Genomic DNA, 27,473 nt, shown 5'->3' on the forward strand with positions numbered 1-27,473 from the left:
CGGGACCCAGGGCGCAGGGCCTATTGAAGCGCAAGGCCCGGAGCAGCACAATTTCATGCATGCGCCATGGCCATAGCCGACAGGTAGTAGCACGATCGTGGGGCCTATTGAAGCACAGGGCCCGGGGCAGCCGCCCCGCTCACCCTGCCCTATATCCGCAGCTGCCCATGAGCACTGGATCCCACAGAGTCGCCTGTCCCCCTTCCCCACACCTGGACACTGCTGCCTCTGATAGAGAGACAGCAGTGTGAAGGGTGAGGGGAGCAGGCGGAAGCCAGTACACACAGGAAGCCGGCTTTCAAGTTGGCTGCCCACTGAGCTGCTTGCTGTCCACTTGCTGCCTCCCATAGAAGCAGCAGGGGATGGGAGAGGAGGAGGGGCAGAAGCCGGTGCTTGGAGGAGCAATGACCAAAACTCATTATCAATATCTGTCTCTCCAAGGTATAGTCTTGTTCATACCTTTCATGTTCCATTCCAGAGCCAAACTTTTCAAACCTGAGGTTGTGAGTTTACTTTGGTTGAAAGAACCCATTTTTAATTCAGGCTGTAATTTTGAACATAGATGTATTTGTTAAATTATGATATAACGAGTGCAATTATGTAGTCTAAAAATAAAGATCTGTTTTTTGCAATCTGAATTTTTACACCAACATCTTTGGAGTGAAAAATTCTGCATTTAAGTCTGCAAAGTTCTTTCCATTTGAAACCCATCTTTATTCTTTGGAAATGCAATTACTTTTCAATGAAATGTTAATACAGAATTCTATTTTTACAGCTGCTTCCATGATCTATAGTACAAAGCTGCAGCTTAAAGCTGCTAAATTCTCTCCCCCTCTATTTCTCAGTACTTTATGTTGGAGAAAAATGTAAGAGTCATAATAATTTGCCTGTTTTGTAAACACAGGACTATATCTTCAAAGACACATCACCATGCCAACAATTTCAATATATTTGAAGGAATGACCTGCCATGGACTCCCAGTTGTGACAATTTCGAGAGGCAAAGTGGTGTATGAAAATGGAATTTTCAAAGTCACAGCAGGAGATGGAAAATACATTTCACGTAAACCATTCCCTGAATATGTCTACAAAAGAATCAAGCAGCGGGATGAGGTTAATTAAAACAATATATTGTGGTAGCACTTGCAATCTTTATCCAATAGAAGGAAAACTAGCTTGGGGACGGGGCTTGGGGCTAGCTTTCTGTGGTTATTTCACTTGTCTTTGTGATCAAAATGAGACACGACTGAAGAAAGTAAGTTGGAGGTTCTCTTCCTCCTTTTATATAAAACCACCATAGGCTTACTCCTGGTCTCTGGTATATCCATGTAAGTTGGTTGGAATTAGGTTGGAATTAGGTGCCTTTGCAATCTTGGTCCTATTTATTGTGTCAGTGGTTACACTGGTCTACTCATGAAAAGCTCTGAGCAGCTGTAAATGCCATAGACTTAATGGAAGTCACAGATACTCAGAACCTCGCATAATGAGATCCTAAATTAAGAAAAAAGATGAACAGTTTTCTAACTCTTTAATATATATTTGGGGCTTGATCCTGCAATGTGCTGAACACTGCAGAATTGGGTGCTCAAACAGGTAAAGAATAGGTTAAGAATAACTGAAATGAATGAGATGTCTTCAAGTTGGTAGGGCCTGTCAAAATACATCCTAGAATACTTAAAGGACTGGCTGAATCATTAGTGATTATCTTTGGTAACTTGTGGAGGACAGAAGAGATCCCAGAGGACTGGAAAAAGGGCAAATATAGTACCTACTTATAAAAAGGGGAATAAAGAAAAGCAAGGGAATGATAGACCAATCAACTTAACTTTGGTACTCAAAAAGATAATGAAGCAAATAATCAATCAATTTATAGGCACATTGAAGAAAAAAAGTAACAATCAACATGAATTTATCAAAACCAAATTATGTCAAACCAACTGGAAATCCTTCTTTGACAGGACAACAAGTCTTTTGGATGGGGGAAAAATGTATTTGCGCAAGAGGGCCAGTGTAGACAGCTAAAAGCTGTTTTGTGCAAAAAAGCCCCGATGGCGAAAATGGCAATCGGGGCTTTCTTGCGCAAAACTGCGTCTAGATTGGCACGGACGCTTTTCCGTAAAAAGTGCTTTTGAGCAAAAGCGTCCGTGCCAATCTAGACGCTCTTTTCCACAAATGCTAACGGAAAAACTTTTCCATTAAAAGCATTTGCAGAAAATCATGCCAGTCTAGACACAGCCCTTGACTTTATTAAAGCTTTGATTCCATCTTATGTGTTCTTTTAATAATAAAGTAGGGAAATATTAACTTACTATATGGTAAGTGCACAACTGATCGGAAAAATGTACTCAAAGCAGTTAACACTGGTTCACAATCAAGCAGGAAGGACAGATGAAGCCCGGTCCCATGGGAATCATTATATCTGATCTATTCAATATTTTCATGAATTATTTGGATAATGGCCTAGGGAGTACACACACAACATTTGCAGAGAATACCAAATTTGGGGGGGGGGGGGAAGGGTTGCAAGCACTTTGGAGGATCAGATTAAGCAATAGTTCAAACTACCTAGGTACATTGTGGACTGAAGGTCATTAGAGATTTTTAAGTATGGATTAGAAAAATGCTTGTTCGGGTTAATCTAGATAATGTTTAGCATTGTCTCAGTGCAAAGGACTAGAGTAGAAAACCTATTGAGATCCCTTGCAGTTCTACATAGCTGTGATTCTATGATCAAGCAATGCACCAGTTGTGGGACTACACATATGCTTAAAGTTAAGCATATGGTTAATGCTTGCTGTTCCAACTAGTGTTCAGCAATTTCCATTATCAAGTTCTCAATGTGTAAATTACTAAAGGAGAAAATCTGTGAAACACTTAGATGGAATATTCTATAACGGTCTACCATGTACTGCCCATGGGAAATACTTTTCCTGCCGTAGCGTTGCTGACTCTGGTGAGGATTTTGAAAATACCTAAGTGACCTGTGGTCCAAAAGCAGTTAGGTGCTTTTGAAAATCCAGCCTTGAATCAGTAATATTCATAACACTTTCTCAGTATGGAAACTTATCAACATACATGTGAGCTTTTTGCTGTATAAGTGTTTCCAACCGAATTAATTGTGCGTGTTATTTGCTCCAGTGCTTCGCTGTTGCTGGCCTGATTAAATACATGTGCCAAAGGTTAAGCTGGTCTTTGCCTCGCTCCCCCCCAACCCACTGCAACTGACTTCCCCTCTATAAACACGTTTCCTGTAGGAAATGGTAGCCTGACTGCTAATAGACAGACATAATACAAAATGCTCTTTTTTTTCTCTCTGCCAACTTCTTAAAGACACACACATTCTTTTTGTTGAGAATTTACAGGAGATTACTCTGTATTTAGCTTCACAAACAAGCAAAAAAGGGTTTGATCCTATATTGACCTTATACAGATGGTATAGACCAGTGTAAATTGGGTAGAACAGAACTATCCTATTTTACACCAAATGAGGATCAGACCCAAAGTATACTTGATTCTTTGATTGTTAATTACCTTGAACACATGCCCTACATTTAAATATCTACCAAGTTTTTATATGCATTATGTCCACCTTTCAATGTTTACAAGAATTTTGTATTTGGGAACCTCTGCTTTACATAATGCCTCTACATTGCAATTTCTCAAACATTCCTAAAGTAGTCACACTTTTTTCCAGAGCTCTGCTTAAAAATACTACATTTGGCCCAATTCTGTAAGGTGCTATGGATCACCTGCAAGATGCTGTGTGCCCTGACTTCCACTGATTTCACTGGAAGTTAGAAACGTTCAGTACTCTGGAAGTCATGGAACTTTATCACAACAGTGGCTAAGTTTCTTGTGGTCACGTGAAGTCTGTTTACAGCCACCAGTCCTGGCTCTCTGGGAATGTCTACAGAGCAGCATTATTTCAGAATAACAGCCGTTATCCGAATTAACAACATGAGCGTCTACACAGTAATTCTGTTGTTTCAAAATAAATTTGAAATAACGGATGGCTTATTCTGTCTTCTGTAAACCTCATTCTATGAGGAATAACACCTCTTCTGAAACTGCTATTTTGAAAAAGCTGTAGGGTGGACACTCCACTGCTGCTATTTTGAAATAGCTCCTCCCCAGGGCCATTCAAAGTAATTACTCCCTAGTGCTTCCTAGGGCTCTAAATCGAGGTAGCACTTCCACATTTAGGGAGCTTACCTTGGACTGATTTTGAGGCTTCTTTGTAGTGTAAATGTGCTATTTAGAAATAAGCTATTTAAGAGTATCATGGGGTAGCTGTGTTAGTCTGAATCTGAAAAACGATGAGGGGTCCTGTGATACCTTATAGACTAACATTTATTGGAGCATAAGCTTTCGTGGGCAAAACCCACTTCGTCAGATGCATCTGACGAAGTGGGACTTTGCCACAAAAGCTTATGCTCCAATAAATCTGTTAGTCTATAAGGTACCACAGGACTCCTCGTTGCTATTTCAGAGTATTTCTTCTGAAATAGCTTATTCCGAAATAATTGTGCAGTGTAGATGTACCATCAGTGTTCTGTGCTCTTATTTAGCTCTAATTTATCTCCAAATTGGAGTATTGTGTTCAGTTTTGGGCACCGCATTTCAAGAAAGATGTGGAGAAATTGGAGAGGGTCCAAAGAAGAGCAACAAGAATGATTAAAGGTCTAGAGAACATGACCTATGAAGGAAGGCTGAAAGAATTGGGTTTGTTTAGTTTAGAAAAGAGAAGATTGGGGGGGGACATGATAGCCATTTTCAGGTATCTAAAAGGGTGTCATAAGGAGGAGGAAGAAAACTTGTTCATCTTGGCCTCAGAGGATAGAACGAGAAGCAATGGGCTTAAACTGCAGCAAGGGAGGTTTAGATTGGACATTAGGGAAAAGTTCCTAACTGTCAGGGTAGTCAAACACTGGAATAAATTGCCCAGGGAGGTCGTGGAATCCCCATCTCTGGAGATATTTAAGAGTAGGTTAGATAAATGTCTATCAGGGATGGTCTAGATAGTATTTGGTCCTGCCATGAGGGCAGCGGACTGGACTCGATGACCTCTCGAGATCCCTTCCAGTGCTAGTATTCTATGATTCCATGATTCTAAATGTTTTCGAAGAGCCCAGTAAGTAGTGGAAGTGTTGGCAATGGTGCTAGACAATATTGATCTCCTATGATTCAGCAAATTCTCTGTTTTGGCACTGGTCAGATCCCGAGGGTGCCAGACTAGAGAGGTTCAATCTATAGTATGCTGTCTTCATTGTTTATCTTTGTCTCTTTGGGTTTATGATGCAAAACGTGTATGCTAGTTTACTACTGAAACCATGTCTAGAGCCATATTACACCAGCAAATACACAGGATGCTCATCTACACATCTGGGGAAGATACAGGTAGTCCCCGAGTTACGTGGATCCGACTTATGTCGGATCCGCGGTTATGAACGGGGATTTTCTCGCCCCGGAGGACTGGAGTGGCGGGACGCCTGGTCCCACTGCCCACCTCCTCCGGGGCGAGAAAAGCTGCTCCCCGTCTCCCTGGTCTGCTGGGGGAGCCAGCAGACCAGGGAGACGGGGAGCAAAGCGGCAGAGGACCCGGGCCAGACCCGCGGCGCTTCCAGCTGATCTGGAAATGCTGCGGTCCGGCCCGAGTCCTCCGCCGCTTTGCTCCCCGTCTCCCTGGTCTGCTGGGGGGGACTCAGCTAGTGCCCCCCCCCCCCCAGCAGACCAGGGAGACATGGAGCAAAGCCCGGGGCCTGTGGTAGAGCAGGTGGGGCGCTGCCGGTTGGTCCCGCAGCACCGCTCCTTGGCGCTACTGGACCAACCCGGCAGCACCCCAGCTGCTCTGCCCCAGGCGTCTCCAAGTCAGCTGCTGCTGAAACTGACCAGCGGCTGACTACAGGAAGCCCGAGGCAGAGTTGCTCTGCCCCTGGCTTCCTGGAATCAGATGCTGATCAGTTTCAGCAGCAGCTGACTTGGGGACGCCTGGGGTTCTTAAGTTGAATCTGTATGTAAGTCGGAACTGGCGTCCAGATTCAGCCGCTGTTGAAACTGATCAGTTTCAGCAGTGGTTGAATCTGGATGCCAGTTCCGACTTACATACAGATTCAACTTAAGAACAAACCTACAGTCCCTATCTTGTACGTAACCCGGGGACTGCCTGTATATGATTTATTTAATGCATAATGAGAGGCTGAGTGCTGCAGCACTGAGGCTTGGTATCAGAACTCTGTTGCATCCAGATTCTGGTATTATAGCTGTATCAGCAACCCACATGTGGGATGGAGATTAAAAAATCTGGATCCATAAAAGAACAAAACTGGCCTGTATGTATTTTATCAGAGGCAAATTCACAGTTAAGGACAGACTTGGCAGTTGAAGGATTTCTGAGACTTCAGTGGCTATGCCAGTTTACATTTCCCATCAGAAAGAACTAGGGAGAACTTCCCCTAAAGAAAAGGTGAAGAGAAAATATCTTTAAAAATGACTTTGGCCAAGCTTGACTCTTTTCCCACAAGAGCTAGAAGTGCTGGAGGTTTGGTGTGCAGTTTTGCTGGTACTGTGCACACGAAAGCTCATGATACCATCTACATGTTTTGTTAGTCTATAAAGTGCTACCAGACTATTTGTTGTTTTTTTCAGTGTTCACCCATCTGTCTTGCCTGCAGTCAGAAAAACACTGACTGGCTATTGAAGGAGCTTCCAACATGATAGGCCCTGTTGGGCTACAGGCTTGGAGTGAGCAGGAGTGATAGTATATACAATGCAGAAGGCCAGCTGTTCCTAAATATGGCTTCAGCAGCACTTATGGCCAGGATTTGGCCACCCAACCCTGACTAAAGGTTGAGAGGAGCAGAGTGTCAGTCTCTTTTGGACACTTTAAAATACTGTAGTTTGGGATTTTCAAGAGAATGAAAATGTTGTGAGGCGTAAAATACTCAGCTAGGAAATGGCAGGTTTCTGTTTTGTCTGTGTACAATTTGCAAATGCAGAGGGAAATCAATAAGAGAGAACTGAACTGTTTTATTACAGGTCTGCCAGCCTGTCCCTGTCAAACGAGCACCATATGAAGAAGTGTGCTCAGACCATGCCAGCAGCGGAGGAAAATAGGCACACCCTGGAAACGAGGCTCTTCCAGGTAACACCTTCCTACGTTCCTTTCAGCATGTAAAATGAGCTTTTTATTTTAAAAAAATTACCAGCCCCTCCTGTTTCACAAGCATTAAACTCACTGAGGGCTATGATGTTTCTGGCAAGCACATACATTTCTGTCAGGAGGTGACAGATGAGCTCCGGGTCACAGAGTCATTTTAGGTGACTCAGAAGATTCAAGACAGAATGAGTTAATATTAGCTGATGGGAATGTATGAGAAGGCAGTGCTCCCCAGCCACAGAGCAGGAAACTCCTCTATGCCCGTTCTGTTTCTTAAACATATTACATGACTCCCATTATGGCTCAGTTTCCCCATACAAAGGCCCTACCCTCCTACATGTGTCTTTGTGTATAAAATGCTTTGGTGATGGAAGACCCCATGTCATGGCCCAGGATTAATTATGATGCTATACATTTCATAATCTTTAGTAAACATGCCAAATACACAAACTTGTACAATGTGCATTAGTAAAGTGTGCTGCATTAACTAAGTTGCAGCACTTTAGTATTTAAGTTACAGTTCCTTTGTTATTCCCTATTTTAAACAGGGAAAAGCAGGTTTATTTCAGATACCATCCTGTGGCAGTTGTTGGTAATTGTCAGTTTTTTGGTGATGACTACTCCAGCTCTATTTGTTGCAAAAAAAGCAAACATGATTCTGGGATACATTAACAGGTGTGTTGTGAGCAAGACATGAGAAGTCATTATTCTGCTCTACTCTGCGCTAGTTAGGCCTTAGTTGAAGTATTGTGTCCAGTTCTGGGTACCGCATTTCAAGAAAGATATGGAGAAATTGGAGATGGTCCAGAGAAGAGCAACAAGAATGATTAAAAGTCTAGAGAACATAACCTATCCTATGAAGGAAGGCTGAAAGAATTGGATTTGTTTAGTTTAGAAAAGAGAAGATTGAGAGGGGACATGATAGCGGTTTTCAGGTATGTAAAAGGGTATCCTAAGGAGGAGGGAGAAAACTTGTTCATCTTGGCCTCTGAGGACAGAATGGGCTTAAACTGCAGCAAGGGAGGTTTAGGTTGGGCATTAGGAAAAAGTTCCTAACTTTCAGGGTAGTCAAACACTGGAATAAATTCCCCAGGGAGATTGTGGAATCTCCATCCCTGGAGATATTTAAGAGTAGGTTAGATAAATGTCTATTAGGGATGGTCTAGACAGTATTTGGTCCTGCCATGGGGGCAGGGGACTGGACTCGATGACCTCTCGAGGTCCCTTCCAGTCCTAGTATTCTATGAATCTATTTCAGCACCTTTGCCTCCAGGAAGATGGGCTTCACTAGAAGGGTGGTGGTCACATCTTTTCTACAGAAAAATGCCATTACGTGTATAAGAAGCAGAAAGGATTTACTCAAAGAAATAACTGCTAATTTCACTAACTAGTACTAAGAGGGCAAAATAACTGCAAACAAGTATGTGAAGAGTGTATGCTCCCTGACAGGGGAATAATTGAATATGAGTCAGGCACATAGGAATCATCAGATGAAACTAAGCAGAGAGAAACTAAGGCTGAACGTTGGGGGAGAAATTTGCTAATAGTGAGGTCAGCTAGCCTGTAGAACAGCAACCCAAGAGACAGGAAAGAAGCTCTATTACTTGCCTCATGTAAAATGCAGCTCTGCAAGGCACTAAAGAATAAATCTACTGTTGGGAAGAAACCTGCAATGGCAAGATTATGGACTTGTTTCCATCTTTAATTTCGATGATTCTGTGAAAGTCTCCAGCTGTGTGAAGCTTCATCCAGAGCACCAGTAGCAGCAACAATGAACAGCACATTGTTTGTTTTCCTCTGTCTTATTGAGGAGAGAGAGTGCTTGTAATAAGAAGCCACAAAGGCTAAAGCTGCAATACAGCAAGGGAGCTGTAATCATTCTTTCCAGCTCTTAGTCCTCTCCCTCTGTTATTGCCACTCTGGGAGACAATGGCGAAGTAGCAAGTCTTTCTTTTGAAAGATTGTATCATATTATCTTCCTCATTTCTCTGCAGATAAAGCTGGATGAAAATGATCCTGCTCGCCCCATCTGGGCAATGCATTCTGATGCCGGTTGTGAGCAAGTCCAACATCAACTTCTGAAGAGCCAAAATTTACCAGCTGCAAAAATAAGCACTATAAGTTCTTAGTATGCTTTACTGACTTCATGCTATTATACTAGTAATTGCTTTAAATGAACTTAGCCAACTGAAGCAAACATTTCTAACAGCAAAGTAACACACGCACAAAGCTACTTTAACATGACAGCTACTCTGCAAACTCCTAAAACTCTTACTGCTGGGATGATATTTCCTTATATTTTACTTTGTAAAACATTACCTACTATAGCAAAATAAGAAAGGTGCTATATTGCTTTCTAGGGTTTAAACATGAGCTTCCTGTATTCTTGCTCTGTAAAGCCATAGAAGATTAAGTCTAATTTTCTTATTTCACGTGTTAGGGAGGAGTTCTCTATTCACAAATTCACAGATTACAGCCAGCAAGAGACCATTTATAATCACCTGGTCTCATCTTCTACACAACACAGGCCACAAAATTGCCCCCAGTTAAGGTCACCATATTTCCCAATGCTCAATAAAGGACATCTGGTAAAAGTACTCGTAGTCAAGTGAGTTCAATGGCAATCACTCAGAACTCTGTGGTACAATTGTTCAAATTAACATCAAGTTGCCTGTGCCCCTGTTAAAAAGAAATGCCACACACCTGGAATGTATGGGGAGCGGTGACACACACACACTTTCCTGAACATGCCTCTCTTGGTACCTGGACCATCATCTTCTCAAGGCAATATGTGGGGAATGGGCAGGGTCACACGTGGGCTCGCTGACTGGGGGATGAGGAGAAGACTGTTGCACTGGTACCCAGAAATTCAAAGGGGCCTGCAGCTCTGCCTGCCACCGCTGCCATAGCAGCAATGGAGGCAGCTGGAGCCCCGGGGCCCTTTAAATCTGCTGGGCCGTGCGCTCCAAGCAGCACTAAGAGCTATGGGGGGTGTGCCATGCTCCAAGTAGTCCTGAGGGCCAGCTGCCCTCATCCCTGTTCCTTCCAGGAACATGAAGCTTGGGGACTCCCTATGTTGCCCAGGGAGCTGCAGAAGCTGTCAGCTCCGCTGGTCATAGCCCTCCTCTCCAGATTTCTGTCATGTTTCACACCAGAATATATCCAGCAGCAACCTTTCAGTCCTATGTGGGAGGGAAGGGATGGGAGCTGATTCCAGCAGAACAGAGGAGAGGGGGGAACCTGGCTGCAGGGGCTTCAGCCATCCCAGCCAAAGAGGTGGCTCAGCAGGGGAGGGGGCCTAGTGGAACCCTTGTGATGAAGGTGCTAAATGCCCCTGCCGGGAGACCTGCAAGATCAAGCTGCAAATAGGCTGGAAAGGGCTTTCTCTCTGCCACTGCAGAGCCGAGGCTCATGCCAGCACTGTGTGGGGCTTTGGCACATGCAGGGCTTGGCTCCTCCTGGCCAGAGCCCCGAGTCAGAGACCTTGAACTTTTCCTGGTGCTAGCCCAGCCAATAAGCTGAATGATCCGACCAGTGGCTGTTTTTTTGCACGGTGCCAGGAGTGGATGTACCTCACGGGGTGGGATATGGAGGAGCAGAGGGGCTGGGGGTGGGTGAAAGAGCACAGCATGGAGAGAATAGAGGAGAAGCATGTAAAGAGCTGGTGGGTGGGCAGCAGAGGTGACATGTAACCAGCCATCACTTGCCCACACTCACCCAACCACTGCAGCCACCAGTCAGTGCTGGAAATGGGGTGGAGAGAAGCCTGCTGGCCGAGAGGGGGCACACAGCAGAGACTGCACTCACGGACCAGCAGGGGAAACAACTGGCCCTGCAGACTGCAACTTTGCTCAGCCACCAGCCACTGGAATTTCCCTGCCCCGCTGCTGGTGAGGGGGTAGCTGGAAAGCAAGGGTCTGGCCAGCAGTCAACCCCACCAATACTAGTGGAAGTGCAGAGACTGAAAATAAGGCCAATTTGCCTTAAAAAAAAAAAGGCCCCAGTAGAAGGGCTTAAATATGGGACTATTTCTTTAAAAAGGGGACCTTATGGGAGCGGCTTGGAATGCCACCGATTCATCATCACCATTTCTGTGAGGCTACGTCTAGACTGCAAGCCTCATTTGAAAAAGAGCATCTAGACTACAACCAGTACTTTTGAAAAAGCAAGCCGCTTTTTCGAAAGAGAGCACCCAGGCAGTCTGGATGATCTCTTTTGAAAAAGCACTGTTTGCATTACATAGCACCGTTTTTCAAAAGAGTACTTTCGAAAAAGGCATTCTGCCTCATAAACCTTCTGCACTCTGCTCATTTATTTATTACTCCTCCCTCTTCTGAGTAAGACAGGAGGCAGGAGGCATCACCTAGTGCTTCCCCATGTTCACTCACAGAGCCAGAACTTGTGATGGGAAATCATCAACATCAGAAGGACACAGCCCAGTCCTGTACAATCACATTCAATATAACTTGGCTTTTACACAGCTCTAGTCAGCAGCAGCTCTTAGAGGAGGGCAGGGTCATTCTTCTCATTGTACAGCTGGGCCAAATGCAGCTCAGGGAGGGAAAATACCTTGACCAAACTACTCGGCAAGCCAGTTCAGAAAGAGAGCTCATGTCTTTGGGGGCCTGTTCTGTGCCCCGCCCACTGAGCCATTTCCAGCACCCAAGATGTTTCCATTAAATTTTTAAAAGAACAAATTCCATGAGACAGATTCAAACACCTGAGTTTCACCTGCAGTCTTCAACACTGTTGCATTTGGCTACTCCATGGCCACCAAGACATGAAACTGACCAGAAACAAAAAATGAAACTGACTAATCCCCTCTCAGCCTCCAGGATGGAATAACGGCAAAGAGCAAACAAATGACCCAGTGGAAAACAACGTTTTTAAAAATCACCAGTTTTGAAAACTGTCTGGGAGGGAGAGACAGAAAATATGCGACAATTGGCCCATTTTTTGAAAAAAGAAGGGACACCTGCAGTCGGGCTTCAACTGATTCCTAGATATAAATGTCTGTAATGAACTTTGGGATCCTTCCCCATGAAAGGTGCTAACCTCTAAGCTCATATTAAATGCTCTGTTGGTAGGTTTTGGTGAATGCCATAGCCCCAATGAGCATCCAAAGTATACACTTGTCCCTTAGCAGAATGCATGTTCAATGAGTTAAAGGAAACAAAGAGTTAATATATAATAGATCTTATCTACAAAGCCCATTATATGAAAGGGAGGTTGAACTCTCTTGTACATTGGGGAGGCTAAACAAACAGCAGAAAATCAGTATTATTGAAGGTATTGCAAAGAGTTTTTTCTTCACTGATCTCAGTCTGTGCTGCCCACCTATTAGTTAAGTGACTAAGATATAAATCTTCTTATGAAACATCATTGAAATAGGGCCTGGTGCTCTACTATCTCTGCTTCTAAAGGGATTGGCTGATATTTCACCTCACAGACATGGCACCCAGCAATGCTTATATAATGTCCACCTGACAGAAACAGAACAGTTGATCTTGTTGAAAGCTTTTAATATAATTATGATGAGGGAGAAAAAACTCCATCAGGAATATTTAGACTGCACAATGACAGTAACCAGATCGGGGAAAAGAGAAAGGTGATTGCAGAGTACTGAGTTTTTTCCTCCTCACAGATATAAACATTTAGGTTACATCTACACTGCATGATTATTTTGGAATAAGCTATTCCGGAAGAAATACTCCAAAATAGCTTATTCTGAAATACCGCCTCTACACTACAGGGAAGCCTCAAAATTACTCCGAGGCAGGCTTCCCTAATGTGGATACACTATCCTGATTTAAAGCCCCAGGAGGCACTGGAGAGTAAATACTTTGAATGGCTTTGGGGAGGAGCTATTCTGAAATAGCAGCAGTGGAGTGTCCACAATACTGCTATTCCGAAATAGCTATTTCTTTAGAGGCATTATTCCTCATAGAATGAGGTTTACAAACACTGAAATAAGCTGCCCATTATTTTGAAATAACGGGCTAGCTGTGTAGACTCTTGCATAGTTATTTCAGAATAATGGACGTTATTGCAAAATAATGTTGCTGTGTAGGTGTACCCTTATAGTCCACAAAAGGGAACAGGAAACACTAACCCTGTATTGCCATTGAGGCATCTGAAAATGCTTTGAAATGTACATAGAAGCCCATGCTGCATCTGGAATTAACATGTGCATCAACAATTAGTGGTTTAATTAGCTTTTGCTGGAGCATTTAGTACCTAACCTATTCTGAATATGATCCAGAGCTTTGGCCTTTCTAATTCCCTTTTGCATTATTTTAGTGCTGCGAAGGGATTTCATAGTGTCTACCAGTGTAGGGGAATCCTCAACTAGTGAGGAACCAGCATATCCATTTCTATACTTTCTCCCTCCAGACTACCCATCCCCATTATATGGAGCATGCCAAAGATGTAAAGGGGCCTGGACTCAAGCATGCTGCATTCAGACAATCCCTATGGCTCTAACAAATATTAGGTGATTACTTCCCACCAGCAGTGTTCCCTGTAAGTTGACTGCTTGGGTGGCCACCCAAGTGCTGGCCAGCTTATCGGCAGAGTGCCCAGCTGCCCACATCGGCAATGTGCCAGTGCCCACAGCTGGCAGCATTTCTATTGGTGGTGAACATCTGCACATACCTTGGTGCACAAGACAAAATATATTGCACACATGAATGGAAAAAATTATAGGGAACATAGGAAACATTGCCCAGCAGTGAAAATTAAAGCAGCCCTGAGTTTCTAGGTTTCATCCAGGGCAAAACCAGCCCATGTCTGCCTATAAGATCAATGCAGGGGAGGAGCGTAAAGACGGCAAGATACATTTGCTGTCCTTTTAGATGTACCAATTGCTGCACCTGAGGTTTTAGCCTACCTTACCATAATTTTAATATTCACTGTAAGATTTTATCTATTACAAATGTTTCTTGTGTCTTTTTAAATTACTAATAATAGACTTTAACAATAATTACGTTTTATAAAATTCCTCCCGAAACATCTTTAACTTTAGCTTCTGAGTTATTCCCTCTTCCAAACAGAGCTGTGAAAGGCCATTTCTATTACAATCTTAAAACAGAAGTTTGCAAAAATCTCATTTAAGTTTGTCAATGAATATTAATACTCATGAACTCATAGTTCATTTGTAAATGTAATTATAACTAACTAGCTTTAGAGAGGGAAATTAAGATAGATCTGTAAAAAGGCTGCACATCTGAAAGATTATTTCACACTCTAGTCAGAAATAAATGAGGGTGCATCTAGACAGCACCCTTCTGTTGGAATAAGCAATGCCGTTTGCGCTATGCATTTTGCGCTGTGCAAATTGCGTAGCTTATGCTGAGTCTAGGGGCATATCTACACTGCACCATTATTTCAAGCTAACTAATGTTATTTTGAAAAAACAAAGTGAGCAACTACACAGCCATTCCATTATTTTGAATTTATTTCAAAATAATGGATGGTTTATTCCGACTTCTGTAAATCCCATTCCATGAGGAATAACGCCTATTCTGAAATAGCTATTTCGAAATAAAGCTCCACTTCTGCTATTTCAAAATAGCCCCTCACCAAGGCCATTCCAAGTTATTCCTCCCCAGTGTTTCCTGAGGTTCCAAATTGAGATAGCACGTCTACATTAGGGAAGCCTGCCTTGGACTAATTTTGAGGCTTCCCTGCAGTGTAGACGTGCTATTTCAAAATAAGCTATTCTAGAATAACTATTCTGGAATATCTTATTTTGAAATAGCTATGCAGTGGAGATGAACCCCTAGTCAAAAGAGCTTATTTTGAAATTTAGTGCTGTGTAGACAGTGCCAAATTTCAAAATAAGGCACTACTCCAACAAATCCCTTAACCCTTGTGGAACAAGGGTTACAGGGATGCCAGAATAGCATGCCCACTATTTTGGGAAATAATGGGTGCTTTTAAAGACATGGTGTTGCTATTTCTGGATACTTCTGGTATTCTGAAATAATAATACAATCTAGACGTACCCTGAGACTCACTAACAGAGGGTCTTGGAAGGCAGGCAGCCTTGTGTTTGGAACTCTTAACTTCTGGCCTCCTCCTTAGTTGAGGTAACTCAGTCTTTAAGGCAAAGTGGTTAGGAGGACCTGGGGCCTCCACCTCCATAAGATCCTAGGTCAGGACCCTGGGTGAGTCAACCCCCAAGTAGGGGACCTAGGATGACTACCTTTTCAAAACGCAAAAACAAGTCACATGCTATTTTTTTAAAAATCGGGGGAGGAGGTATAGTACGTGCGCACATTTTATAGTCTATATTTAATAATGATAATTAAAAATTAAATATCAATTTATCAGTGTGTCCTGTTCTTCATTGGACTTTAATCCATCAGACTATTTTTCAGAGGTTCAAGTTTTTTGCAGTAAAAAAGGTACAGTTCTCTGGCAGATGTAAAAAATAAAATAAAAAGTAAAACCAGACATGCTCATTTTGGTTTAAATGTGTACGTCCTACTGAGCCTGCAGATTTCAAGAGTTTGGTATTTGATCTGACCAATCAACAGCATTCAAAGCAAGTGAACCAGAAGTTTAGATTTATTTGCAGTGTAGCTTTTATCAGATCCACGGGACATCTGTTTCTTTGCTCTCTTCATATCATATTAATCAAGCTGAATACTTTCTCAACCTAGGCATTGAAGCAAGGTGTATTGAGTACACATGAAATGATTTTTTAAAAAGATGTTTCAAATTCTGCTCACCATCAGGGCCTAACTTATCAAAGATATTCTTCAATCTTTGGGCCCTGGTCATACTAGTCTCTGTTATACAACTAAGTATCAGAGAAATACCTGAAACAACTTCTTAAAGTTCATCCAAATCAGTCTTTAAGGAATCTGTCAAATGTAATGTCTCTGCAACTTTGCACAAGCTCCCCTAGAACAACAGGCAGTCCTTTTCCAGTGACAGTACTTCAAAATGTTTAAGAGATTGGCATCTGAGAAGCCAAACCACTTTTTAAGATACCATAGCGCTTTGTCAAAAAAAAAATCACTTTCCATCTTTTTTAGCATTGTTGTCTGCCAGTTTTTCCACTCTGTATTCACCAAATAAACAAATAATTAATCCTCTTTCCTTCTGTTTGGTTTGTTTCTTAATGATACCATTGTAAGGTGCAAACAAGTTTGAAAAGGGTTTTTTTTTTGGAGAATTTGTTACACATTCTGCAGAAACAGCATGTAGAGCTCTGGAATGGATGTAGCAATAAGCTGACCAGTTTCATCAGCTATGAACATTCAAATAGTGATGGGGCACTCTTTCTTTCTCAGTGACTGGAAATAACATCAGATCACTGGCCAGGACTTTAAAATTTTGTCTCCTGCTGAACAAGCAAAAGCCATTGAGATGGCACATGTTTTACTAACTTTACCCAATCTATCTCAAGAAATTAATAAATATCCCTTAAATTGTCTTCTTTCTTTGCTGAAACTGCAATGAGGTTGACAATGTTAATGATTTCAGTCTGCACATCATATTTCAGTTGATCAGCAGCAAATTTTGCACAGTTACAGGTTATGTGTGCTACGCAGTTGGCAGCTATAAGCCTGCTGCTTTCTTTATTAAGCAATTGATATACCAAATGGTGTTTTCCATAATTCACTCTGGCATTGTCAGCACAATAGGCAAATATAAGGGACAAGTCAATCCCATTAGAATCTACCACACATTTTATCATCTCTGAAATCAACTGCTGTCTCATGTTCTCTGTTAAAATCCTACAGACCTGTCTGAACATGCTGTGTTGGTACAAAATACTTCAGAGCAATGGGAGAAGAGCTTAGTGTTTCCTTTATTTGATGCATAAGGTGATACACTGTAAAACATGTAGGGCTTCTTCAATTCATTTGGCATAAACTCTATGCTGTAAATATATTTTTGGTTATGGTCACAGCTTTTGAATCTCTACATATTTTCGTTGGTACAACTGAACAACAAAACATACTGCTAACTAGATCTCTAACAGAGGAGATGTTTGTTTGTGTGATGGTTATCTCTAGTGCGGTACATTTCTTTATCTGATCTACATCATTTGTTTTAACATCAAATTCAGTCATCAGCAACTGCCTGTTATCAGAAATAACATTTGCTTTATGCCTAGCAATGAATGCCTTTTGACATCATTTTCACCTCTGTATCCAATTCCAACATCTTTTCTACATAAAGCACAAAAATCTGTAGTTGAATCTTTTGAATTTTTCTGAATGTCTGTGTATGACCTTCCTCACTCTTCTCTCAATTTACACAGGCGCTTCCTTTTTTTCTTTGGAGGAGTTGTGGAGATGGAGAATCATTCTCTCTCTGAGTCTGATGTTTCACTGTTCATCCATATTCCACTTTTGGAGTTAGCCATTTTACATGAAAAAAAAAAAGAAAACATTGACCAGTCTGAAATTTAAATAACGGTACCACTACGGATGAAGTATATTTTGTTTTCCATCTGCACTGCCAAAGGAGATTAGTTTCTTCCATTTGGGAAAATGTGAGAAGCGTAACAGATCACATGATACTGGGATGATAAATAGTCTTAAATTGGCCACATAATGTGTCAGTCATTCTGGGGCTGTGTAGCACTGTGAATGATGTGGTACTGGCAGGGCTTTGCACTGCACTGTTGTTGCTGTGAGTTGATCACTGCTAAGCAGTAAATCTGAATTGTGTTGAGGAGAATCCAGGGACCAGGGGCCTGGATTTGAAATCCACATTTTGCAACTGTCCCAGCCAATTAAGGACAAGTGGTCACTTAAGAAGGAGTCCTACTGGGGAGTCTCTCTCCACTGCCCTGGGCTACTTTCTACTGTTGCCCCTTCAGTTTGGGGCATGGACTCTATAGCAAGTTGTTTGTGTCTAATAGCAGCACTGCCCACCCCTCACCCCCAGGACAATTGACAACATTTCCTGTCCCAGGTTCCTCTGGGTTGGACAGCTGTAAATTTAGCAGGGATGGAAACTTACAAGATCTCAGTACTTCAGTTACCTCTTAGGCTGGTGTACCTAAGTTTCTTCTTCTGTCTCCTTTAACCAGGGAGATGGTCCTTCCTTCTTGGCTAGGCTAGTCACCCTTCTCCTCGAGTAGGAGGTAACCCACTCCTGCCTCTTCACCATTCAAGCTCAAATTGAGCCAGGTAATCTCCTTCCCAAAGGTGTTCTCAAACTCCTGCTGTGCCAGTGGGCAGTTTTTACACTTCATTGTTTATTGTTCTCATTTGTGATTCAGGAGCTTCTGCTCAGAACTGTTCGGAAATGTAACTCCCCCTTAAAAATAAACATGCTACCTTTTCTTTCTTTCTTTCTTTCTTTCTTTCTTTCTTTCTTTCTTTCTTTCTTTCTTTCTTTCTTTCTTTCTTTCTTTCTTTCTTTCTTTCTTTCTTTCTTTCTTTCTTTCTTTCTTTCTTTCTTTCTTTCTTTCTTGCCAGTCACAACCAACCCTAGTTACAGTTCATAGCAGATTTCATTATTTCATATTCATCGTATCACAATTTTCCCCTAAAGACTAAAGCTGATTGCCTCATTTTATTATAGTTGTTTCATCTAGTAATCTGCTTTACACACTCCCCAAACCCTTATAGGTCTGTTCCTTCCTGTTTTCCCTCAGGGGTCTCTCTGGTCTCTATGAGGATACATCTAGATTACACGCTTCTGCCGACAGAGGCATATAAAATAGGCTACCCAACATAGTCAATGAAGAGGGGATTTAAATATCCCCAGCTTCATTAAAATAAAAATGGCCACTGCGCTATGCTGGCTCAGCTGATCGTCGGCCCAGCGCACGAGTCAAGACGTAGATCGGTCGACAAGGGAAGCCTTTGTCGACCTCTCCTGTAAACCTCATTTCACGAGGCATAAGGAAGCAGTCAACAAAGGCTTCCCTGTCGACTGATCATGTCTTGACTCACATGCTGTGCTAACGATCAGCTGAGCCGGCACAGCTCAGCGGCCATTTGTATTTTAATGAAGCCGAGGATATTTAAATCCTGGCTTCATTTACTATGTCCGGTAGCCTATTTTACATGCCTCTGTCAGCAGAGGCATGTATTCTAGACGTACCCTCAGAGTCCTGATAGAAATGCTAGAACTTTCTTAACAACTCTGACTATTTATGTTTTCAGCATCACTAGTCACTCTTCAAGTATTGTTATTCCAGGCTACACATCTGCTTTAAGGACAATCACATCACATCACTCTCTTTATGGAAATTGAAAAAATTTTGTATAATAATATTGATACAAAATGGGGTACTGTTTACTCTTCCTGCTTTCTTTCTCTTCTTCATAAACCTTAAAAAGCTGGATTTCCTAAACCTTCCCACATCTATTCTGTATCACCAAACAGTAACTCTTTGCCATCTATCTCTTGGAGTAGAGACATGATTGTCTAAAAACACATTTCATGTGTTTCATGGTTAATAATTGTTTAATGGTTAGAGAATCTTTACATTTACCACTGCTGCTGGTAGATGCCTAGTCTAACACAATGTGGTTGCTGTAAGAGTCTAGACACAATTATTTTACAGAAGAGACAATAAATGTCATTGAAACTGGCAAATCAGAACCTACCTCAGTCCATAACCCTGTAAAATCAGACATTCCACAATGCATTTTCCCAAATATTGAGGGCACCACTCTTTGACTTCTTACTTTACTGGAGCCATTCTGCTTAGCTGTAGCAAATCCCAAGTGTATACATAGCATCAAATAGGTGCTGTAAACAAGGACTAATATTGTGCAATCTATTTTCTTTTCTTTTTTTAAGGTAAACCACTACTTCTTTGAGCACTTGGAGTCTAGTGTCTCTCTGCTAATATTACAATCAGTTCACATTGCTCTATCCAGTCCTTTTTTAGCCATCTACAAATGCAAGTTCTAACAGCTCTACACATCCACAAACCTAAGAATCATGTCTCTGCAACCTACCCACCCATTTCATGGCAAGCTCCATCCCCACGACTGTTTCTGAGGCCTTTGATAACCATGAGAAACATCTAGGAAACAATATTTTAATTTAATACTGTATAGAAACAGTGACGTTATAACATTCTTAAAGGGCAGATGAGAAAAAATTATGGAAATACTGACAGAAGAACTGCTTTAGTAGCAGCATTGCCAGCAACTGTGAAATATCCATTATACATTTTATTTATAAAAAATTACTGTTGACTTATTGTACATTGGTCAACTTTTTTCTTTCTTTATCTTATTGATCCTTAGGCATGCAGTAAGCAAAGTATTAGTAATGTATCTGATCTTCTGGTATATCTCAGAATCTCCATCAAAAGCTATGATTAAATTTTTCTATATTTAATATAATTTTTTCTGCATCACGCTGGCATTCTGAACTGTATGTGCTTGTCTACTGAGCTTACTTATCTAAAATTGCATACATTATAAGAGAATTAGATTGGAATATTCTGATCAATCACTTATGCTTAATTGCCTAGGGAAAAAACGTATTGCAGCTGCATTATAATTGATTTACTTTGATTTTAGATCCATTCAGAATAATCGCTTCCTTGGCCTGCTGCCCATTGCATTGGTGGAAAAGATAATAGCACAAAAGAAACAAGATGAGAAATAAACAGGGTAATAAAAACATTCTCAACTTATAACTGGTTCAGGGATCATTTTTAGGCTGCTGATGAATTTGGGGTCTAGTCCTGTGAGGTGTTGAGTTTCTCCTGGCACTCTCGTTATATGCTAAGTGGCCCCAGTTCTCATCAAATTCAATGGAAGTTGAAGGCACTTTTCATGCTGCAGTAGCTACAAAGCTACGGCTTTCATTTTTGAAGTAAATCTCTACAATTAAGATGGCTGTAAAAATGCATACTGCTACAAACTAATTGCTAGAATTGAAAGGAATATGCACCTGTGATCCACTTCAGCAGCAGGAGAATGAAGGGATGGAGGGACCATCCTCTCTCTTTTTCTCTGCTGCCCCCTCCCACTAAACCAAAAGTATCAAGCCTATCATATGTTTGGAAGTTTAAAGAATTGAACTCATTTGGTTAGTTCTGTTGATTTTCCAGCAAGATGTAAGATATGCGAAACTATCTGTCAACTACTGCATGAATTAGTGGCTAATAAAGGCTCTACTGTGTATTCTGTCCCCTTCACACTGCCACATTTTAAACTCTCTCCTCATGTTTGCATACAAATTATCACTCTGCTCATCTTTTTGTGTTTGGTGTCATGAACAAGGAAGGAATACATCCATTTGCCACCTCAAATTAACTCCATTCCTCTAAGGTGGAAATATTTTCTCTTTCAAAATAATGGACCATATCCCAATGTATTCACATTACAAAGGATTTAAGATATATAAGACACCACGGCCAAGTCCCAAAATCAGTACTCGGGTGTTATGAGAACAAACTCCTAGAAGATGGAAATATCCCAGCCTGCCTTTAGAATTTCAAGCTACTGAAAATAACAGGCATAAATATCTGTGCCAGGCTCTGCATTTTTAAAGTTTGGTTGGGGATGCTGCACATGCAAACTGAACATGACACAAGAACAGCATGTATACCTGGGATACTGTACATGAAATGAAGTAAATCATAAGAGGATTCTAAATGATTTGGTATCATTTAGTCAATCAGCCCTGACGTGTTTGGTTATAAATCATTGCTCATGTTTGTTATGTGACTAACATAAGTTATGAGTGTGCCTTTAACGGTGTCTCTTCTCTGCTGCTTATAATTAGTATTTAGTAAGTGCCTTCCCTGTGTTTAATCCTGCACTAGGAGAAAATACACATTTTACTCCAAATTGTTGACTTCCTATACCCAAATGCCAAACACTCTTTGTAGGGCCAGAGCCTAAGCAAAACTCTCACTTAAATCACTGGAGGTTTGTCATGCACTATGAATAATGGATTAGGCTCATATGTAACAAATGGATAAGTTAGTTTTTTGAGGGAGGTGGTTAAAACTTGGGGCTATGTCTACACTGGAAGCTTCTTGCACAAGAACTCTTTTGCAGAAGAGTTCTTGTGCAGAAACTCTTCCGCAAGAGAGCGTCTACACTGGCATGTGCTTTTGTGCAAGAGTATCCATGCCAGTGTAGACGCTCTCTTGTGCAAGAAAGCTCCGATGGCCATTTTAACCATAGGGGCTTCTTGTGCAAGAAATTCATGTTGCCTGTCTACACTGGCCTCCTCTGGAAGAGCTCTTGCGCAAGAGGGCTTATTCCCGAGAGGGAGCATCAGAGTTCTCACACAAGAAGTACTGATTTCATACAGCACAACGTCAGTTTACTTGCACAAGAACGCGCGGCCAGTGTAGACAGGCAGCATGTTTTTGTTCAAGAGCAGCCGTTTTTGCGCAAGAACATGCCAGTGTAGACACAGTCTGGGAGTGGAAACCAGCAAGTCCTGAGTTCTAAACCTACCACTGACACTGGGGTTGAGTAGGTTCTGCTGATTCAGTGAGGCAGGTGACTTGTCATTCTACTTTGATATAAGGAATGTGGGAGCGGCTTTCTGACGGGAGTGTGTATAGAGTGTAGTCAGAGCAATCCTAAGGAGTTTCTTGAGTAGACAAATTTAATGAGAATAATTGAGTGAACTTGTGTTGCACTCTTCACTGTAGGGCTATTTTAGCTGACGTGAGCAGGCCCAGGTTAAAACAAGCCAAACCTGACCAAGTATTGGCTGAAGAAGCTGGAACAAGTAATGGATAAAACAGTTAATTACTGTGACTATATTGATAGTAAATAAGGGAGGCAGAAACTAATTAGTGTGGGTATGTTTATGGAAAACAAAGTAGGCAGATACATTCTGAACTGATTAGCTTATGCAATCTACAATGAGATTGGTCCTTATGTACAAGAAGTATAGATGTCAGTAGCTAGGGAAGATGTATATAAACTGTAGTGTGTGACATGAACTGGAATTGTACCAAATCCCTGCATCTGGGCCTGACCTGCATGGGCAAAGAGCTGTTACATGCATAATAAAGCAACCCGAATGATAAGCTGAAGTCAAACTGAGTTTTTTGGATCCTGGGAAACTGGAAGAAGAGCTCGTCCAGAACTGTATGAGGTGTTTTGGAAAAGCCACATGGATAGGTCATGGAGGAATCCCAGTGTAGATTAATAAACTTTCATAGATTCCAAGGCCAGAAGGGAGCACTGTGATCACCTAACCTGACCCAGGGCTCGACTAATTATGGAAAACCCTACTCGCCAGACAAAAAAGGGACTCACCATCCCCCTCCCCAAAAAAGTGGTTTTTTTTACTGGCATAAATTTCTAATAAGAATAAAAACAGTAATTACTAATACGTTCTTAATAAGTATCACCCAAGTTATTAATAAATATCTTATAAACTTCTATCTTTTCCCTCTGCTGCCATGTCTCCTCCCCTTACTCCATCAGCTCCCCGAGTGCCAGCTGCCCCCAACCCCTCACCCTCCTCTGCTGTCCTGAATCCTGCCCTTCTTGCTGCCCTCAGCCTTCCTGCCTCAGACCTGCCCCCCTCCACCAGCCCTTCTCCCCCCGTGCCCACTCCTCCAGTAGCCCCAATCTGATCAGGTGAGCTACCCCTCCTCATCCCCTCTCCTAACACCTCCCTCTACAAACCTGACCTGACTCTCTCCTCTGATGCTGGTCCCTCCCCTGCAGGTGTCTGCCCTTCTGCTTCACCCCCAGAATCTCCTGGCACCTGTACCCTCCTGATTCCTCCTCCTTCCCTCACTGCCCCTGCCCCCTTTGCCCTCTTTTTCCCTGATACCCACCCCTTCAACACCCTCTGCCCCCGTTCCCATTATGCCCCTGTGCCCTCACACATGCCTTGCTCCATCCCCACCTTCCTCATGCCCACCCCTTCTTTCAAGCTTTCTCCCAGCACCTCCTCTCCCCTTTAGCCCCAGTGCCCTTACCCTTTCCTCTTCTAGCATCACCCTGTCCCCCCTCCCACTGACACCTCCCTTCCTGCCCTTTTCCTCATTGTCTCCACTTGGACCCCTGGGTTTTGTCTCTCCTGCACCCCTGTCCATTGGTGCCTTCCCCTTTCTTTTTCTTCTTCTTCTCCTGACCTCCTCCTCTCCCCTCAGCACAAGCCCCTTCCCCAGATTTTTTCCTTTCCCTCCTCACAGCCCAACCAGCCACTTCCCCTCCCCCAGGGCCAAGCAAAACATCCCCCACCCCAGATTTTTGTTGTCTTTTACACGTTTACATTTTGCAATGTTTTTTTTTTTTGTTAGTTTTCATTTTTGTCCCAGCATTTTAGCCCTATAAATAGCAAATAGCATTTTCATTCATTTTTTTTCCCATAAAGGCAAAGGTGCTTCAAGTGAACTCCCCCTTTCACTCACTGCTGGGTCACAGCAGCTTTTTCCCTGCCCTGTTCCGCCCCTCCCTATGGACAAGCACCCCTCACTCCCAACTCACTGGGGAAACAGAGTGCAGGGACAGCACAGAGCCAGAGGGGTGCAGGGAACAGTGGCAGGGGGGAACAGGGGTGGCACGGGGAACGGGAGGCACAGAGACAGATGGACGCAGGGATCGGGGGAAGCAGTGTACGGGGTGCAGTGGAGGCATGGGGAATGGGATATGGGGAATGGGAGGCGCAGAGGGATCGGGGTCTAGGGGCAGTGCAGGGAACGGGCAGCACAGAGCTGGGGGGGGGAGCAGGGATCGGGGGAGCAGAGTGCGGGGTGCAAGGGCAGTGCAGAGCCAGAGGGAGAGCAGGGGTTCCAGGGTGCAGGGTGCAGGGGCGGCATGGGGAATGGGCAGCAGGAGCCAGATGGGGCGTGGGGCGGGCGCAGCGAACTGGGCAGTCGGCAGGGAGCAGTCTCTCGCCAGCGAGGGACTGGGGCCGTGGCAGGACTAGAGCCGGTGGGGCAGGGCCTGGCTCCGCCGCACGCCGCAGCCAGCTGCCGGGGACACGCAGACAGAGCTGAGCTGCCGCAGCCCTTTGAAATTGATGGGGACACGTCACGCCAGCGTCCTGGCATCTGCCGGCGCTCTGCCTCCTCGCACCTCAGCTGCACGAAGCACTCTGCTCCTCTGCCGGCTGGCGGATTGGATGGGGCCGCGCCGTCCGTAGTGCGGGCTTTGGCCAACCCATTACAATGGCCCAGCAGGCCAGTCTGCCCCTGCACTAGCCAGCTGGCAAAATCTACTTACCACGGGTGAGTAGGCGAGTGTATTTGTCAAGCCCTGCCTATGACTAACGCAGACCATAGAACATCCCGCAATAATCCCTAGAGCTGACCTGTTAGAATAACATGCAATCTCAGTTTAAAAACTGCCAGTGATGGAGGATTGGTAAATTAGTCCAATGGTTAATCATCCACCTTATGCCTTATTTCCAGCCTGAATTTGTCTAGCTTTAGCTTCCAGCCATTTGATCTCATTATACTGTTGTCTGCTGGGCTGGAGAGACCATTATAAATATTAGTTTCCCATGTAGGTTCTTACGGACTGTGCTCTATCTACCCCTTTAATCAGGGGTGGGAATGTAAGTCCCAGGGACCAGAGGCAGCCCCTGGGTTGCCTGGATCTGGCCCCCGAGGGTTAGGGCCTCCCTCAGCAGTCTGCTTCTCTGAGCCCTCTCAAATTCATCAACATCCTTCTTGAACTGATGACACAGAACTAGACGCAGTATTACAGCAGCATTCTCACCAAGTCAAAGGCGGAAATAAAAGGACTTCTCTATTCCCAGCAGAGAGTCCCTTCTTTATGCATGCTAGGGCTGCATTAGAACCTTTGGCTATTGCACTGCATTGAGAATTTAGCTGATCAACCACCTTAACATGTGTGTCTTTTTCGGTATCCCTGCTTCCAAGGATTCACTCCCCCGCTCTGCAAGTATGGCCTACATTCACTGGAGCTGACTTTCCAATGTGCCAAGGGTGGATGCTCAACCTTCCCCCACCCCCAGCCCCAGGCCAAGCTCCGACTCTACCCTTTCCCCCAAGGCCCTTCTCCCTTCCTACCCTCATCTCACTTCTTCCTGCCCACGCTCCACCCCCTGCTGTTCCTATTTCTGCCCCATTCCACCCCCTTCCCTGAGTGCACAGCATCCTCACTCCTTCCCCCTCCCCTCAGAGCCCTGTGCATGCCGTGAAACAGTCGACTGCGGTGGGTGGAAGGTTCAGGAAGGCAGGGAGAGATGCTGCTCAGTGAGGTCCAATGGCACTGAGAGAGGGGAAGTGCTGATGGGGGGGCTTCCAGTGCATGCTCAGACCCACCATTTTCCCCCAGGAGTGCTCCAGCTCCAGAGCTCCCAGAGAGTTGGCACCTATTCCAAGAGTCTTTGTTCCAAGATATATACATTTACATCTAGTCATATCAAATACACCTCATTTGCTTGTGCCCAGCTTACTAGGTGAGCCAGATCATTCTACTCATTATCTGTCCTCTTCATTAGTCAATATTCCTCAATTTTTATGTCACCTGCAAATTTTATGTTCTCCCCAGGACATTGACAAAAATGTTCCATAGCATAAGGCTAAAGAGTGAGTTAATGTATTTATTTAGAGCTCAGTCTAATAGAAACTCCACACCAAAAGACTCCCATCTAATGTTTTGGGACATAACAGAGGTGACACAAAACACAAAACCATCCAGAAAGAGGTAGCACTTCTCTGTCTTCTTTCTTCCGTATAGAAATGAATCATCTAATCACGTGACCTATACAGCTTCCCTGCCTGCTCCTTCATTTCTCACTAGATACATAAGCAGAGAGTTTCTACTCCAATGTGTGGGCTGCAGGCTAGATTCCAGTCCTTACTCTGCCAGCCTGGTGCTGATTTGACCGTACAAAACTGATAAAACTGGTAGTTCTGGCTCCTGGTAAACTCCCACTCATATAAGCTGGTGCCAGGTCATGTCTGTGAGAAAGAGATGGTGACTAGCCATCCTTATGTTTTGACTAACCCCTCTGCCACCAGAGTCCCTTGAGGGCCATAGCAGCCATGTGCAACTTCATGGCTGCGTCTAGACTGGTAAGTTTTTCCGCAAAAACTTGCTAGCTATCTACACTGGCCGCTTGAATTTCTGCAAGAACACTGACGATCTCATGTAAGATTGTCAGCGTTCTTGAGGAAATGCTATGCTGCTCCCATTCGGGCAAAAGCCCTTTTCCGGAAATGCTTTTGCTCAGAAAGGCCAGTGTAGACAGCTGAAAACTGTTTTGTGCAAAAAAGCCCAGAGGGCGATCGGAGCTTTCTTGTGCAAAACCACGTCTAGATTGGCACGGACGCTTTTCCACAAAAAGTGCTTTTGCAGAAAAGCGTCCGTGCCAATCTAGACGCTTTTTTCTGCAAATGTTTTTAATGGAAAAAC

At 43.3% G+C, this 27,473-nt stretch overlaps 1 protein-coding gene across 1 annotated transcript in view; it reads left to right on the forward strand.

Moving 5' to 3' along the window:
* DPYS (dihydropyrimidinase) overlaps positions 1-9,752 on the forward strand; it is a 55,667-nt gene extending 45,915 nt beyond the window's left edge. Inside the window, exons 8-10 of the mRNA XM_006122392.4 lie at positions 905-1,112; positions 7,035-7,140; positions 9,150-9,752. Coding sequence (XP_006122454.2) covers positions 905-1,112; positions 7,035-7,112 — 286 coding nt within the window. The 3' untranslated portion in view covers positions 7,113-7,140; positions 9,150-9,752. The remainder of the gene's footprint in view (positions 1-904; positions 1,113-7,034; positions 7,141-9,149) is intronic.
* The last annotated feature ends 17,721 nt before the right edge of the window (positions 9,753-27,473 follow it).

The sequence above is a fragment of the Pelodiscus sinensis genome, chromosome 2, assembly GCF_052426305.1.
Source record: "Pelodiscus sinensis isolate ZL-2025 chromosome 2, ASM5242630v1, whole genome shotgun sequence".
Lineage (NCBI taxonomy): Eukaryota > Metazoa > Chordata > Testudines > Trionychidae > Pelodiscus > Pelodiscus sinensis.